General features: G+C 41.6%; 1 protein-coding gene across 3 annotated transcripts in view; it reads right to left on the reverse strand.

Annotated features, from left to right (window-relative positions):
* LOC310900538 (mucin-5B) overlaps nt 1–17,114 on the reverse strand; it is a 43,250-nt gene that overhangs the window by 729 nt on the left and 25,407 nt on the right. For all 3 annotated transcript variants that reach the window (XM_083838666.1, XM_083838668.1, XM_083838667.1), the window contains 24 exons: nt 16,586–16,742; nt 16,267–16,395; nt 15,762–15,846; nt 15,512–15,549; nt 14,875–15,030; nt 14,008–14,073; nt 13,588–13,680; nt 12,639–12,880; nt 11,940–12,117; nt 11,399–11,649; nt 10,792–10,975; nt 10,041–10,233; nt 9,139–9,317; nt 8,537–8,606; nt 8,266–8,387; nt 7,938–7,969; nt 7,336–7,513; nt 6,220–6,324; nt 5,575–5,615; nt 4,888–5,010; nt 3,873–3,968; nt 1,890–2,018; nt 1,016–1,055; nt 167–290 (listed from right to left, as the gene is read on the reverse strand). In XM_083838666.1, coding sequence (XP_083694792.1) covers nt 167–290; nt 1,016–1,055; nt 1,890–2,018; nt 3,873–3,968; nt 4,888–5,010; nt 5,575–5,615; nt 6,220–6,324; nt 7,336–7,513; nt 7,938–7,969; nt 8,266–8,387; nt 8,537–8,606; nt 9,139–9,317; nt 10,041–10,233; nt 10,792–10,975; nt 11,399–11,649; nt 11,940–12,117; nt 12,639–12,880; nt 13,588–13,680; nt 14,008–14,073; nt 14,875–15,030; nt 15,512–15,549; nt 15,762–15,846; nt 16,267–16,395; nt 16,586–16,742 — 3,011 coding nt within the window. The remainder of the gene's footprint in view (nt 1–166; nt 291–1,015; nt 1,056–1,889; nt 2,019–3,872; nt 3,969–4,887; nt 5,011–5,574; nt 5,616–6,219; nt 6,325–7,335; nt 7,514–7,937; nt 7,970–8,265; nt 8,388–8,536; nt 8,607–9,138; nt 9,318–10,040; nt 10,234–10,791; nt 10,976–11,398; nt 11,650–11,939; nt 12,118–12,638; nt 12,881–13,587; nt 13,681–14,007; nt 14,074–14,874; nt 15,031–15,511; nt 15,550–15,761; nt 15,847–16,266; nt 16,396–16,585; nt 16,743–17,114) is intronic.

A 17,114-nucleotide genomic window follows, 5' to 3' on the forward strand; every position in this document is an offset into this window, starting at 1 on the left:
GCAGAGGGACCTATTATCCTAAGATAAGGCATTCCCATCACGCTAAAGGCATTTCATCACATTGACAACTGCTGCTGTTCTCACACCCAGTTTCCCAATCAGATCCTTTTAAACAAGAACCCAGGAAGACCAGACACAGGTGAGGACAGAGAGGTTTCCTACTTACACAGAATAGGTACTGCATGTCCCTTCACAGAAGGGCATTGGGACCGGAGCAGCAGACTTACAGTTGTTGTGAACAATATACTGCTCTTTCACATTGCGTTTGCATTTATGTGGCAGGTCAACACCTGTGTGGGAGAATATTTCTGTTACACTTCTTCAGACTGGGGAGCAAAAGAAGTTTTGAAAGACACCTGCTGGGAAGCCAAGAGCAGATCATCTTACTGAAACCACTTGTAGTTTAAATGCATAACAAAACAAATACACACACACCACACACAAGTAATAAATAAATAAGGAGAGTGCAAATAGGCACTAATTCAGCAAAAACAACTCCCCACTTGTCTAGATACTTTTCTGTTCAGGGACTGGCTCAAATGAAGACATGTATAAGTTCATGTAAAGGTACTGCTGAACTAAGACCAAAAGGATATATTAAAAACAACAACAAAAACACCTTAAGTGCTATGAATGGTATTTGTTAACATTTGTGACTGTAACAACCTACAGTTTCTGGGTGGATGATATAGAAGAAAACCAATTTTTTCCCATATAACTTTCAAATGGAAAAATACAGAACGTAATTCCTACAAATTCTCTCCCTGGAAGTATAGTTCAAACTAACAGTATTTCAGTCTTTTAAAAATGCAGAAAGAAGAAAAATTTTTTAGTGTACCCCTTGGAAGAACAAAGCAATTTTTGAGCCTTGGCTGTAAGGTACAAAACTGCTGTGCTGATACATGAACATAGCCTTCTGGTCTGTCGAAGTTCTTGGTGCATGCAGAAGAAGGGCTACAAGTAGTGGAGAACCTAGCAGTATTTTAGTAGGGAATCAATGATTTAACACACTCACATGTCTTACAACAGCCGTCTGAAGTCACGTCAACTGTCCCCTATATAGAAAGCAAAGAACCAGAGAAGTTTAGATACTCTAGTCTAGTGTACGTATATTGCTAAGCAACTAGTAGCAACACAGAGGGTTCAGATACATACCCTCATCTCTAACCAACACACTAATTCCTCTTCAGACTTGTTTGTGTACCAGTTGTATACAAAACAGCTTTAAAAATATCCAGTAGGGACTGAATATTCTTACAACTATATCCACTCATAAGCCAGGGGGGATGTTCTGTAATGTATGCCTGATGTGATGTAGATCCTGCTGAAGCCAGCACAAAAGCCAACTCCAAAACCAGACAATGACACATGCTCCTGGAATTGAACAACCTGCAAAGCCCTTTCTGGAAGCTACTGGAAACCACTGGTCACTGAAAAGCCTGTCACTAATGCTCCCCGTTGCTCATTCATCTACCACTTACTTGCTTAGCGATGGACCCCATAGTAGAAGAGACTATGTTCAGTGGTTCCCCGACAGGTCCATTTTAAGTCATCATTTGTTCAATTGCATTTTGTAATGCACTGGTGTTTCTTAAGTAATGAAAAATCCCACTGTGCCATTGCCCCAGCGCTCCTCTATTTCAAGTTCCAGTGTCTTACTTCACAAGAAGTAAAATATGTGGATTTCTTAGAAAGTATAACTTTTGTTATACCTCCATGGGACATTCCATTCAGGGCTGAAAAAGCACATTTCTTTCACACAAGGATGACCAACTCAGAAAGGTCAAGAAACACTGACATGACTCATTCAAAACAGTATAGAAGCCTCCCAGAGCACTGGCAGGGCTCATTTCAGACAGCTTTTTTTTTTCTGGTGCTAAAATACTTACTGGGACACAGTTTGATTCCTCAAATGGCAAGCAGACCTTTACTGTACTAGTCAAGGAAAACAGCCCCCCGGATTCAGTGCACATGTACTGAGTACAGTTATCATACGGTGCTTTATAACTTTTTCCAACCTAAAAAAAAACGACAAAAAATAATTGCAATATAATATAACAATATAAATAGAACAATGCAATAGTAATACAGTCTATGAACTGGCAGAGGGGCTGGGATGTTCATATTATCCTGGAATTCACATCTACTGAGCTCACCCATGTCCTGGTGGCAGAATGAGTATAGAGGTAGGAGCAGAAATGCTAAGAGACACTACGAAGTACAGAAGATGGGTCTGTTAATAGAGGTGGGATAGAATCTCACAGGTTGGAAGAGACCTCCAAGATCACCTAGTCCAACCTCTGACCTAACACTTAACAAGTCCTCCACTAAACCATATCACTAAGCTCTACATCTAAATGTCTTTTAAAGACCTCCAGGGATGGTGACTGAACCACCTCCCTGGGCAGCCCATTCCAATGTCTAACAACCCTTTCAGTAAAGAAGTTCTTCCTAATATCCAACCTAAACCTCCCCTGGTGCAACTTTAGCCCATTCCCCCTCGTCCTATCGCCGGGCATGTGGGAGAATAGACCAACCCCCACCTCGCCACAGCCTCCTTTAAAGGTACCTATGGAGCATGATAAGGTCACCCGAGCCTCCTCTTCTCCAGGCTGAACAAGCCCAGCTCCCTCAGCCGCTCCTCGTAAGACTTGTTCTCCAGACCCCTCACCAGCTTCGTTGCCATTCTCTGGACATGCTCAAGTACCTCCATGTCCTTCTTGTAGCGAGGGGCCCAAAACTGAACACAGTACTCGAGGTGCGGCCTCACCAGAACCAAGTACAGGGGCACAATCACTTCCCTAGACCTGCTGGCCACACTGTTTCTTATACAGGCCAGGATGCTGTTGGCCTTCCTGGCCACCTGAGCACACTGCTGGCTCACATTCAGCCGACTATCAACCAATACCCCCAAGTCCTTCTCTGCCAGGCAGCTTTCCAATCACTCATCTCCCAGCCTGTAGCGCTGCTTATATGCAAAAGAAAAAATTCTTCTACAGCTTTTGAAGTTTTTTAATAGATGGAAGAAAAGTAAAAACTATGAAAGAGGAAAATACTCTTCCTAATAGAGGTTAATGGATAAATGCAAAGTATCTTTGTGGTAACCACCTTTTAAGTGGAAGCATAAAAATTATATATTGGCACAGAAGAAGCTAGCTTGCAAGATTTATCAAGGAACAAAAGGATGAAATAGAAAAGATGCCGAGCTCAGGAGCTACCAGAGAATAGCACATAAGAAAATAGCCACCGGGTGAGATGGCAGCATTAACTATTCACAGCAATAGCAGGCTGTAATAAAAGCAAACAGCTAGCCTGAGGTTCAGTTCACATCTACACAACACTATGCTGAGGAGACGTGGTGTATTACCTGGGTGTTACCAAGGTGAACTACACTGCAGCAGCTATGACACTTTCGATTTTTGCCCCAGCAAATTCAGAACCAGTGTTAGTACAGCTATATCAGCTTGCTCAAACTATTTAGCTTTGTGTTTCCAGGGCAAGATAAATGACATTTCTTCCAGTATCAGAGCAGTGTAATGTGAAGCCAGCTCACATATCTCTGCAAGAGCAGTGTTTTGCAACGTCACCATCCCCTACAAATTCTTTCCCTGTGCTGCATGTCACGAAGAGAGGGTGACATGATTTCCATTCCTGCCAGAGATGCATAATTTTCAGCACAGCAGTGTCTGCAAGTCTGCAAGATGCACATAGCAAGGAGCAGCCATATAAAACTTAACACTTACTTTGGAAATAGAGACATTTTAAGACCTCCTAAGGGTCTTCCCAGCTTCAAAATGTATGACACTGATTTCAAAAGATGTTGAGGTCTTTTGGATAATTCAGCTTTCCATGCAGAACAAAGGAGCACTCACCTCGATGGTGACATTGCCAAACGGAAAATTTGCCACACAAGCCACTTGCTGGCATTGGCTGCAGCACTGACCCTCCTGTTCCACGTAGCGGAAACCCTGTGGGAATAAGGTCACCATTTAGCAATATTACCTGCAGTCCTGTTCATGAAACACTGTCAGATCAAAGCCACACTGGAGGTGGCAGTGGAAATGAGCCAACCTTCTGGTTTTATTTCTGTTGCCGTTAGAAACCTGTTGGAATCACTTTAAGCCTGACAATTAAAGCTGATGATTTCTTTCCCATACTGAAGTTACTTCTGGGTCACTTCAGTTACCATATACACCCTGCTATTTGCTGCTCTTCTTTGTGCTAACACACAAGTTAGAACAAATAAATTAATTCATCAGGTGATTACTTAAAAATCTACTACCGCCACTTGGTCTGATACTGTTATTCACTAGAACTGTCACTGTCAGACACATGAAGATAGTGCATCAATTATTTCCTTCCCTGTGTTTTAGGTATCCAGCGGTCTTTCTATGGATCTGTCCTGCTTCAAGATAAAGGTTAGTGGTTTTAGCAATTTTTAGGATTGGTAGTGGATCTAGCCTTTTCTGGGTGAGAATGGAACAGAAACCGTTCTTTGCTTGCATTCAGTAATAGACTGAGCAGGTTGTGCACAGACTCTCAGCTCACAAGTACCAAGCAGTGCCTGGAAACTCAAAACAACTGTGCGGTTTCCTTATAATCTTAATTTTGGAGCTGAAAACACCACCAACAGAACAACATAAACATCATCTTTCAGCAGTCAGACTTCTCTCTAACAGGTTTGTAATCACTTCCCTTCAGGGCATCTCTCGAAGGGTGGCCTCTTAAATTGGTAGAGCAAAAATGGCCAGCATCCTAAAGAGGACCTAACAGAAGATTATATCCTGCTATCTTTTACCGAGGCAGCAGTTTTACTGCCACGGTTCTACCATGCGTCCTGCAACAGCCATTGTTTGTGGTGGGGGAGGCTGAGTGCGTGGCACTGACCTGCTGGCAGGTGGTTTGGCATTTCACTGGAACACACTGGATGCGGTTGGTTTGCGTCACAGCATCCTGTTCATCTGTGCACACACAGTCCTCGCAGGAGCTCTTAGGCACCACTGCCCCAGGCTGAAAAGATAAAGAAAAGCAGAGAGGAAACAGGTAACAGCAAGAAATCGGTGGGTTCTAGAATAAACATATGTCCCCTGGACTATCAAACATGAATGATTATGCTCAGGATTTATTTTTGGCAGAACTTCCTGAAATGAATACCTCCAGATCTGACTTCAGACCTGACACTTCTCAGTATCACAAAATGAACATGAGGTTGACATATTCAAGTGCATTGATGACATGACATGAGTTATGTTACCTTATAAACTCCAAACTTCAATTTTTCCTCAGTTTGACCTAGTAATTAATCTTACAACATCCAATGAGTTTTAAAATTTGTATTCAGTCACAATTCTGACTTCTAGACTCTGAAACACAGGTAAGATCTCATTTAGTAAGCAAGCTACTGGTCTCTAGCATTACCTAGTCATTAATATTTCCAGCAACACATTAGACTGCTGGCAGGAATAAAATAACGTACACTTTAATTCTGCTTTTTTCTTAAGTGTTGACAATAAGTTCAGACAATTCTGATTCAGGCTGCATCAACCTGTGGAAAGAAGTGTCTGGAAGACCTACCTTGAATTCAACTCCTTCAGAAACACATACACCTTTTGGTACTGTAAGAAAAATAAAATGAAAAGGAGGTGCTAGGAATGATGTAACCAGTTACCGTACTCATCTCTAAATTTTCAGTGATTTAGAGAAGACAAAGAGTAGAACTGAGTTTATTTGCTAGCCTTCATAGCCTGCACAAGAGGGAAAAACATGCTGTTAAATTGTTATTCTGAAGCCTACATTTAATATCTGCTCAGATGTTGTGCATGAAGTGTGGGGTAATTCTATATCCTGGTATCTTACATATGGCAAAAACAATGTACCTCATGTAGTTACCCATGCTTGAAATTAGCTGAGCTTTTCTTTATTGTTAACCACCTTGCTGGTCACTGAGAAAATGGGAAGTTGGGTCAGGTGTGCAATTCCAGAAATAGTTTGACAGCAGAACTTTTGTATGGCTTCAACGTAATAGAAATGCAGTATTCGATCAATAACTTACATCCCAGGAGCTCATTGAATATTAGTTACACCACTTACTCCACCTCCATAAAATTTTAAAGGCTGGGAAGGAAAGGGAGAGGCTACTTCTTGTGATATTGACTCATTTAGAAAAACTGAAATAGTTGAAGGAATAAATAAAATTTCTTAAGGAAACATGGTACTTACTACAGGAGAAAATAGGACAACAACCATCCTCAGATATAGCTACCACGGGTTGGAAACCTAAGTCACATGCTGTTTTGTTGATAACACAGGTTTTTATATCACATTCTGCAATAGACAATGGAGATAAAGTAAGCCAAATCATCCTGTCCAGCAGTTTTTCTTGCAGACCAAAGTTTGAACATCCAAGAAATAGGGAAGACGTAAATGATTCTTGAACCAAACAGTTTTGGAGGTTGGGACACGTACAAATAAAGTTTCTCATAGCTTGCCCTTTTATAAAGGTCTTCCCTGGGCACGCAGTTCTGGCCCTTGTTCCTCTTTCTCTTCCCCCACTAGATGTCATTGCTAAACTAAACACATAAACATACTCACCTCAGAGAAAAAAGGAAATGACAGAGAAAAAGAATTGGGGTAAAAGCAAATGAGAATGAAAACAAAACAAACAAACAAACAAAAAAAAATGGAAGAAGCAGTGGATGAGGGCCAGAGACATAAAGGTAGGAAGGTGCAAGCTACAGCACCCTGTCAGTGCTCACTGCTCCCTCAAGGCACCCAAAGGAGCCCAATGTATGGAAGCACGAAGGGATGAGGAAGAGAAAAACATCCTACCACTGCCAGGATCCCATCCTTCATCCTCCTATGGGTACTAGAAATGGCCAGGGTCTGAGCAGACTAAGGAGGAGGTCCTGTGCTGTTGCAGGCATTTGGGACTGGGAGGATGCACATTGAATGGTGAGGGCAAACAAATATATAGAGAAGCTACACATGAGGCCTTAAGAGAGACAGGAAAGTCCATCCTTCCATATTGGATGAACCTATGTGCAAGGATCACCCCAGCATCTCAGAAGGGACAAAAGCCAGAGGATCCTGTGAACTACCTAGTGGTCCCAATGATTCATGTGGCATTTTCCAACTTAAATATCAAGTGGAACATGGCTCTAGTTTAGAATAGAAGCTGAACCAGAGGAGGTCTCTTCTGACAGCAAGAATAAATGACTAAATCTAGTGTTTATTTGAATCTGGTACCTGCTGTGTATTTTTTTTTTTTTTAATTTCACTTGAGGATCATCATGAGGCAAATGATGCCACATGATGCCATGTGAATTGTCTACATACCACAGACTGTCTCTGTGCAGCATGGATCATCCAGACGTGGTTTTATTTTGCGTACAAAGCCCTCTTTAGTGCAATTGATAGGTGGAGATTTAGCACAAGGGCGGGGGAAGCAAGAGATATTCAAGGTCACTTCATCACAAGCACAGTATTGACAGTCATGCTCCCAAGCTTCTCTAGGCTGTGAAAACAAAAGAAATAGTTGTTCAGAGAGCAAAATCTAGAAGCATTAGATTAATGAATGCCTACCACAAAGCAGCACAGGGCCAGATTGTCCTATTTCATTATGTTGGAAAAAATCAAAGTTCAAATCCCAGAGGGCAGAGAAGAAAAAAATCCTGCCACCTTCCTTTGTAGGTTTACATGTTTCCAGAACAGGAAACTTGCTACTTCTCCAGAAAAGTGCTTCCCACTAACTGCTAATTTTATTTCCATATCTCTATTAATGAAGTCCTGGAGTTACTAAAATCTGCTCTTTCCTTCCCCACTGTCAACACCGTTCACTAGTATTTAAGCTTAGAATTCAAAGAAACTCATGCAATCATTTTTACCATAGGTCACAGCACCCAGCTATAGTATAAAGTTAGCATTTTCCTTTTTCCTACCTGTTTCACTGATCCATCTTGTGCAGTGCAACCTATAAAACAAATTACAGATTCCTTTAGTGATAACTGACCTGGGGAAACAACAGAAGTGAGAGTACAGGAATAAAAGGCACCTGAGAAATGGACACAAAAAGAAAGATCCAGAGTGCAAAGTCACAAGTTGTGTATCCAAAATATTTCAATATCCTCCTCCTAAATATGCTTTGTTCTTTCAAAAGTTCCGTTTTTTGTGTGAAAGTAGGGGGAAACGGTCAATCAGAAACATTTCCAGCCTAGCTAGAAATGTTCAGTATGAAGGTCTCCCCTATTTCCTTTTTACATTTCTTACCACAGACAGAAACACAAATGCCATCATGATCGTTCAGCAGAGTTTTTCCATCAGGGCAGTAGCACCCCTCAACAAACACCGGTGTGTTATTTTGGGAGGGGAGGATGTCCGTAATGATTTCTCTACACAATTAGAAGAATATAAACAGAAATGAATGAGAGGCAGAATTGTGCCTGTGGGAAGCAGACACCTAATACGCAAGGAAATGCCAACTTCCAGCCTTTCTTGGCACATTTCAAATGCTGGACCTTTGCCTTAGGACATAACCCACCTGCTGAAGCAAGTGTTTCTTTTTGCTTCTCCACATGGCTTGTAGACCTGATCCCGAGCACAGCTGGCCTCTATAGAGCAATACAGAACATTGGTTAGAAAGCCTGGGCCTACTCATACCCTCCGTCACACGACGGACATACAGCATGCACTAGCTCAGGCTGCCCCCACGGACAGCACAGCCCAGGCTCCGGCCCAACAAGGGGTCCCCACATCTTCAGCAAGAGGGGTTTAATGGATTCGGCAAGGTGCTTGCACCAGTACCAAGTGTTTACCCAGGTCCCCTGAGCAGGGTAAAGCAGGCAGAGAGAAGCTGTGCATTGCCATCTAGTGACGAAGCTGTAGCTGACACAAAGGGGAGAAACGTGGCTAATGTCCCAACCCACTCCTCTGCAGGAAAGACCAGGGGTCTGTTTCCCACTTGTTTTGCACCATTTCTGAACTACAACTCTTTTGATTAGTTCCTGTATTTCTCAGGCCCAGAGCAGCTTAGGAAAGATTGAAGGCTGACGATGCAGAGGGACAGAAACAGGTGTGTGGGTGAGGAAAGAACAGACCAGAGCTACTTCACCACTAGAAGGTCTTTCTCTTTCCCAGGCTTACCACACTGCCCATTCGCCTGCCTCCTCCAGTCCACACAGACCCCGTGGAGCCCACACAAGGCTGCGTACGTCTGCATGCTCTGGCACTCGGTGCTGGGGTGCTGGTCCGAGCACCCGCTGGCCACGCAGGCCTCGTAGTAGGGCTGCGGGGGAACCACGCTGTGGCACTCGGTCAGGTTCCTTCTCAAAACAAGGAAACAGATATGGCATTTTGCTTCCTTGGGCTACTTCCAAGGAAGAATTCAACTCAGAGCCAATCCCCACCCAGAGAAAGCCTTAAGACACAACTACAAATTGCTCCAATAAGCAATACGCCTACATGTGTAACCAAACCGATCCCCACCCAGAGAGAGCCTCAAGGTAAAGATACAACTACAAGTTGCCCCAATAGACAATACACCCACACAGCTTAATTAAGAAAGCTTTACCTCCCATTCTTTACAATGCTTTGAAACAAAGCAATTTTACATCGGACTGAGACCTGCAAAGGAGAGTCTCCTGCACGGCTCACAGCTATAGTTCTATATACTGACATTTTAATGTCAACATTGTTGACAATCCTATTTTAAACCACAAAATTATTTTAAAAACAGACACACACACGCTGGCTATATTCTGACTCTGTTCCTATTCATCCCCAAAGCATTCAGATACTGAATTATAGCTAGTTCCAACTTAAGTTCTCCAGAAATGACAAGCAGAGCCAGTGTCAAGTAGCAGGCACTATTAAGGGAGGACTGATTTTGATCTGCAAAACTCAGGAACATTCACATGTCAATTCACTGCTCACTTTTTCAGGGTACACTAGAATTCACATTTTCATTGTGACACATAAGCAGGTCACCCAAGCCCTGCAGTTAAGCACAAAATTATCTCATTTGTCTCTTTTGGGAGCTGTCTTACCAGATGATTTTACACAGATCAGAAGGCTCACAATGCTGATGATTTCCAATCTCAGCCAGTTCTGAGACACCTGAATTACAGTATCTGTTGGTAGGATCTGGGACTTTCCAATCTAATGCCATCTCTTTGAAGGACTCAATGACCTCACCATTCCTTTTCATAGCATCATCAACCTTCTGGTTGGTGCACGTACCTGGTAGCAATATAAAAGCAAAGTGACAGTTCAAGGACAGTTGATGCTGATAAAACTGCTTTTACGTAAAACAGCAATACCTGGAAGGCAGTTCTTCTTGTGAGAAAGTAACACACATGGTCCTGGATGAGTTCACAAGAACTTTGTAGGAGAAGGCTAGAAGAAATAGTTTGCCAGTTACTCATGAAAACCAGAGCTGAGGTCTTGGCTAATGCATTTCTCACAACAGCTAAGGAAACTGAGATGGTTCTCTCTAACACAGGGCTCTCCAGATTCCGTATCTTCCCATAGTGAGTAAGTATGATCATATGATCAAGAGGGAGATTTAGAGAAAGCTTGTCTCCATCCACCAGCAAATGTGGACAGAATGAAAGGGGGTAACTCAAAGCTGTATCTTCTGACAGTGCCTTTTCACCAATTAGGGACAATTTTGTTAAAAGTTGTGAAACTTAAAAAATCACTGGAGTTGCAAAAGTTTAGAGATGTTTACAAGTGGACAAACGAAAGGAGGAGGAAAATGTATTGCATTCTTTACTGCCAGCTGATGAGCACACTCACCACACAGTCCCATGGTATTGTTATAAAACTTTCCAAAAGGGAGTTTTATGTAAAACGCAAGTCGACTGTAGGAGACATAAACTTCTAATTCAGGTATTTCAACTATGACGTAAAGGCCAGAACTGGTTATCGTGATACCATTCGTGGAAATATCCGGAAAAACTTTCTTGCCATTAAATAAAATCTAGAAAGAAGAGAAGCAAAAGGTCTCTATGGACATTTTTCTGTTGAGTAAGATACATAGCTTGTGTCTGGCAAGTAGAGCACAAATTCAGCTCTCAGGTGCACCAAATGAAGTCTGACAAAGGCAATCATTTAGGCAGTTCCCAGTGCTTCCTTTTTAATATGTTCTAACTTATATTTGACTACTTCCATCAGGAAGAAAAACAAGTCCTTCAGTTATGTGACAATTTTCCAAGTTTTTAGAATATACTTTTTTTTTTTTTGCTGACACTAAGCAAAAAGATAGAGCTAGGAATGTAACTGCATTTCCTACCCATGCCATTTGTGACGAGCTTCGTCCTTTGTCATGGCAGGGCATTTGACAGTAGAGTAATACAGCTACAGCAAAATAGTTATGAGGATTGATTTTAACAAAATACTTTACCAAGTTTGTTTCTTTTCCATGTTGCATTGCTTGTGTCAGAATAACAACAGAATTTGAATAAAAAATGAGGAGGGACATTGAACAAATTGCTCCATCAGTGGCACCACAGTAGTAGTTGTCTATGTGAATCCAGAAGTTGTGAGAGTTGGGATGAATTAGCTGCACAAGGACGTATGTGCAGTTTTCTTTAAAATGATAATATGTTCCATCAAAAGTCACATAATGCTCATTTCCCCATCCGCTGCAAATACCTGGAAGACAGAGTGGCACACTTCGAGTTCGACTTCTCAGCTTCAAGCTGATTTTAACTTTTATAATCTCTTTCAATGAGAGCTGAAATGACCAGTTTGATGAAGAAAACATAGCTTAGCAAGGACTCTTATCTGCTCTTAATATCCAACATTTTAGGTGGGAATTCTGCTCCATTACATCCTACTGAATCAATACAAAGGTAATACAGATGTTGATCACACCGATTTATCTTGCTTGAGGCTGGGCTGAGCGTAACAAATTTCAGGAATTCACCTGCCGCAGTACTTACACTGACACTCAAAGACTTCACAGCAGCCAGTTTCATCATAGTGTTTCATGAATGGGAAACCATTCACACAGAGTTTCAGTTGCTGAGGAGGGCAAGTCACACTGGACAGTTTAATATTATTTCCTTCTCCCAGGCAAGTGGCAATCTGGCAGTTTCCAAAATTCCATGATTCGTTAAACTATTGGCAGATTGAAAGAGAGCAGGAGAGGAACACAGCAAAGTAATATAACAAAGGTTTTAAAACCATGCACAACTACCACCCTCCATTCATGTTCCTGTTTGGTATGGCGTTATTTGCTATCTACTCTTTCTCTGTCAGATAATATGAAAAGTATTGCAATCGACAGAGCTTTGACATTTTGTTCTGTTCTGCAACATTTTGTGCAGGTCTCAGCATTAATGTCCTGACCACTTGTGATGGCAGTTCACAGACAGGTGGGGTTTCCTAGCCTTTCTTCAGCTCATGTGGCTCTGCCTGCCTCCAGCCTGTTAGATTTTTCACTGAACAGCATAATCTTCAATTTATTCCCTAAATTATTTGAGGGCTTCTGCTATATTTCTCAATCACCTAGTTCAGCCACAACTACAGGCCAGCTGCAGCGGTGCTGACCAGCATCAGAGGAATCTGCATGTGGAGAATGCCAAATCTTGGCTGGAGGCAACACTGTAAAGAACCACACCTTCTTTCCAGTCTCTCACCTTTCTAGGAGGAATGAGCCCAAGACAATCGCTCACAGGAGCCAACGTGGTAACAGGAACTAGGCTTGTTGCACTGGGAGCAGCTGTCAGTGGACAGTCTTCAGAGTCTGGATCACAGATGTTGAGTGCCTCAGTTTGACCAACTTTACACTCTGCCCAGATTAATTCAATCTGACATGACGCGTTGCAAATAGAGTAAGCACAATGACCCGATATATTCATTGGCAGAGAAATATTTTCTCCTGCAAGGCCAAAACCCAACAATCAGCACTGAATTGCCTACGAAAGTGGTAAATGTTTGCTGTGAACTCTTAAAGGCTATGCATCACAGATCAATCACATACTCAGCCCTACATTTAACTGGGCCTGACTGCACCTGATGGCCACCTTCAGCTGTGACTGTCTGCAACTGCTTGAATCTAACAACTGAACCAGGGCTCAATTCATCCAAATGGCAAAGCCTGAGGGAGGGCCACAGGTGGCAAATCTGCAGTTCTTCTGCAGATTCTTCATTGAGTACACTTGTGGGAATTGAAAATGAGTCCAAGAGGAGAGAATACCACATATATCACTAAGCATATCTGGTCTTCACAAAGACCATGAGATAAATGGTTCAGGAGCTACTAAGATGAAAAAGCCTTCTCTATCTTTGGAATATGAATGTGGATTACAAACCTATGTTTGGGATTTGTGAGTCAGGGTTTGTGCTGGAGTACAATGAAGTTAGCATCTGCTCTAAACTTCCTTACACCAGGGATATCCAAACCAGGACAATGTCACAGGGTACGTGAGAACTGTAATTTTTAAGGTGTTAGTTACACTTCAAAGACATAACAATTCCATGTGTAATTGCAGTAGACAGAATCAGCACTTGCTGGAGCACATTAATCTAACATAACATCTTCTCACATCAACAGTGCAGAAAAAAAGAAATTGCTTGGTTTCTCACCCATTTGTAGCAATTGTCCATTGTCAGTGCAGAAGCAGGGAGTGGTTAGCATTGATGATGGTGGTGCAGATGTTACAGGTTGCATATGTGGTTCTGCAGGAAAGGAAGTCTATTAATGACCAGATCTTTGCTACTCTACATTCAAGCCCTACGATGTCTATTACATTCTCTATGTTTAGAAGAACAAAATCATTTTCCACCTCCATCACATTCTGTACTGGTACACAATAAAAACACCCTCTCTATATACTTATAACCCCCATATACACACACTATATGCTACTAGAATAATACACACGCTCTTCTAAGTGTGTGTATCTGGTATTTTTATATAGAATAAAATAAAACTCCCTTCCACTGTCTCTTAATTTGATTCCAAATTAAGGTCTTATTGAACTTCCTAATCCTGTATGACTTCACCTGACTTTGGAGAGGTGACTTCCAGTGGCACACCGTTTTGTCTTTTAATGTCTAGTTGTGAAGCATCTGTTGGTTTAAATACAGACAGATTATTCAGTCATTTAATGAAGCCACTCTATACTCTGCTTTGAATAATCCTTTCTTTCTTAGCTATTACCACATAACACCTGGAATGAAACATGTAAACACAGGAAGCACACAGGCTCACCATCAGGTCTTTAACTCTTCCACTCACTTGAGTAGAGAAGATAGCTTTTAGTTCTGCTTGCCTCACTTTGTATAATTTGCTACTGCAGGATAATACACTTTTTTTTCAGCCAATTTTTTTTTTTTTTTTGCTATAATCATGGCACAACTTCATCTTTTCATCTTTTTGCTTCCTATTTTCTGTTTATACATGTCCCCTTCAAACTGCAACTTCTCTTTTGTGAGGAGAATAAATCACCAGGTAGTTTTATTTTCTTGTTCCAGTGATCCCCTTGAGACTGGCTTCTCCAATGTAGAAACCAGTACAGTAAGAACAATATGAGAAGGAGAAAAATAAGGTTTATGAATTATGAAATTTTGAGACTAACCACACCAGACTAATTGTGGAAGGCCCAAAGATATCGTATAAGCTCTACTGAAAAATGGCTGAAACCCTCTATTCTATCCTTACCCCACTGACAGTAAGCAGCTATAAAATTACACTTTTAGTGCGCACCATGAAACCTACAAGCTCTGGCCCCTCCTTCCTGAAACATGAACTGCCTTAAATCTGTGCTTGGCATGGACATGGAGGTAGGAGTAGTCTTTTTCAGAGACAGAGGAATCTTGTTACCATTACAGACTTGATAAAATCACCACCAAACCTTGTATAAATAGTACCTTGTGCTGGTGCAGATGGTGTGTTGCAAGGGATGAATGTTTTGATGATCTCTCCGTTAGGACCACAGACAGCATTACCACACCCGACCTCATCTGTTTGGCTGTATATAGTGTCATTTAAGGCGTAAGTCTTCCCGTTGTAGCAACAGAGGCAATCTGAGGCAACAAAAGAGCAAATGCCACCATACCAGGAGACACTCATTATATAAATATAAATGAAAAGAAAATCAAACTCTGGATTTACCATTCTGTAGTTCATATAAGCAAAAGTGAATTATCTGACTGGAAAACATTCTCAGTTTCTACTTAAGAAGTTGCATTGAGAGTCTACCTCATTTATTTAAAGTGAGTTGGATTTTTCTTGTTGCTGTGCTTCTTGGAGTCAGCTTGCATAGAGGAATTACTGGCTGCTGAAAGCAGAACTGGCGCTGTCCTCACCCAGCCTAGAGCATGGGAGCATTCCCTCTTGGCAGGGAATACGGCTGGGATTACTGCCTTGATAAGTGATAAAACACTGACACATTTGTACTGCTCTGACTCCACCTATTGAACTAGCTAGCAACATGCCTGCAGCAACATGTGATGTCTGGTCGTTTCAAGTCTTATCATCACTCAGTGAAAGGTATTCAAATGTTACCTTCAGAGTCTTCGGTACACAGTTTCTCTTCAGGATTGCTGAAGATAAAGAGGAGAGGAGTTGTTTTATTGTCTTGAATATGTGGAATAGTATCTGTCAGCATATGGTATTTACTTTTACAAAGAAGCCTGCTCCTTAAGGTTTTAACCATTGTTGTCACTGCCATAATTTCCTATGAACATAAACCACACATTGCCTACCTTGCCCTCTCTAATCCTATTATTACCTCTCTTACCATCGACTGACCTACCATGAAGTGCAGCTGGGGAGGGAGACGCACTCCCTGTTTTCCTCATCAAAATATGGCTTGTCAGGACTACACTCCGGGTAGCAGCCTGGAAAGTTAAAAGTAAATGAATCAACTTTGTTCTGCTTTACTTGAATCTGAGGCAATCACATGCAGATTTGATCCCAAAATTAATATGATCCTGTATGAAAGTTCTCGGTTTTGCCAATTATTTTTCCATGTCCTCTTTTCCCCTTTCATCTGGAAGTTGTAATTAACTCTGTCAACAGGTAATTAATTACTCTTTGCAAATTTAAGCTGAATGACCTTGTATCTCTGCCCAGGCATATTCTGCTATGAATGGTACTATTGCATGGGAAATAAGTCCCAGAAGAGACGTGGTCAATGAGCTCCTAGGGCAAAAGAGGCAGTCTTTGAAGGTAAGACAACAACCTTGATGCTTAAGGCATTTAAAATCAGACTGTATCTTCAACTCATATCAACTGTATCAAGATCAAGCAAGAATTACCTTCTAAACTATACAGCAAGTTCCCACATTTTCCATGTGGGTTCCTGCAGGTCTTTAGACAAGGTGCTCCACAGGGTTTATAGAACCACTCGTGTTTGTTAGGTGGATTGTAATAATCACAGAACACAGCTGGAACAGAAGAAAGAAGAAACATCCACGTCTCAGACGCTGGGAAGGGTTCATTTTCTAATTCTCACAAACAAGAGCTTATTAAGTCACAGACATGCAGAGATGTCAGAATTCTGCTCTTCTTCCTTTCTCATGCGCCTGAACACATAGAACAACATTTTTCTGCGTGCATTTTCAATGCAATACTTACGGCAAATGGCAGGTGTTCTCCAGTCGATACAGACACCAGCTTTGCTACAGCTTCTCGAATAAGCAGCCACTGAGGTACAAAAGCACTCACAGTCTCCCACACTGTCACAGCCACAGAAGTCAGAAATACAAGATTCATAATACGGTATTGGATTCACCTATCAAAATACCAACAGATCTGTTATCACAGATGTACCTCCTGCACCATGTTTTAATGAGAGAAAGGGCTCTGAATTTCTGCCACCCACTGGCAGTTTATTTGGCAGAACTGTTTGTGACAGTCTGGGATTGTCATGGAGGAGCTAGGACATTTTGCAAGAGTTGTTTTTGTATGTTCATCTATCTGGTAGACTTGGACCTTAAATCTTCTCATTCTTATTTGTGTGCTGGCATTTACGCCCAAGTGTCTTTCCAGTGTAATTTCTGCAGGACTAAACTACCTTGATTTGGGTTAGCACATCCATATAGTGTGTGCATTTTCTAATTGACAGATAGTGACTGATTATAAAATGAAATCCTATTTCCACTGA

This window comes from Anser anser (assembly GCF_964211835.1).
Source record: "Anser anser genome assembly, chromosome: 5".
Classification (NCBI taxonomy): Eukaryota; Metazoa; Chordata; class Aves; order Anseriformes; family Anatidae; genus Anser; species Anser anser.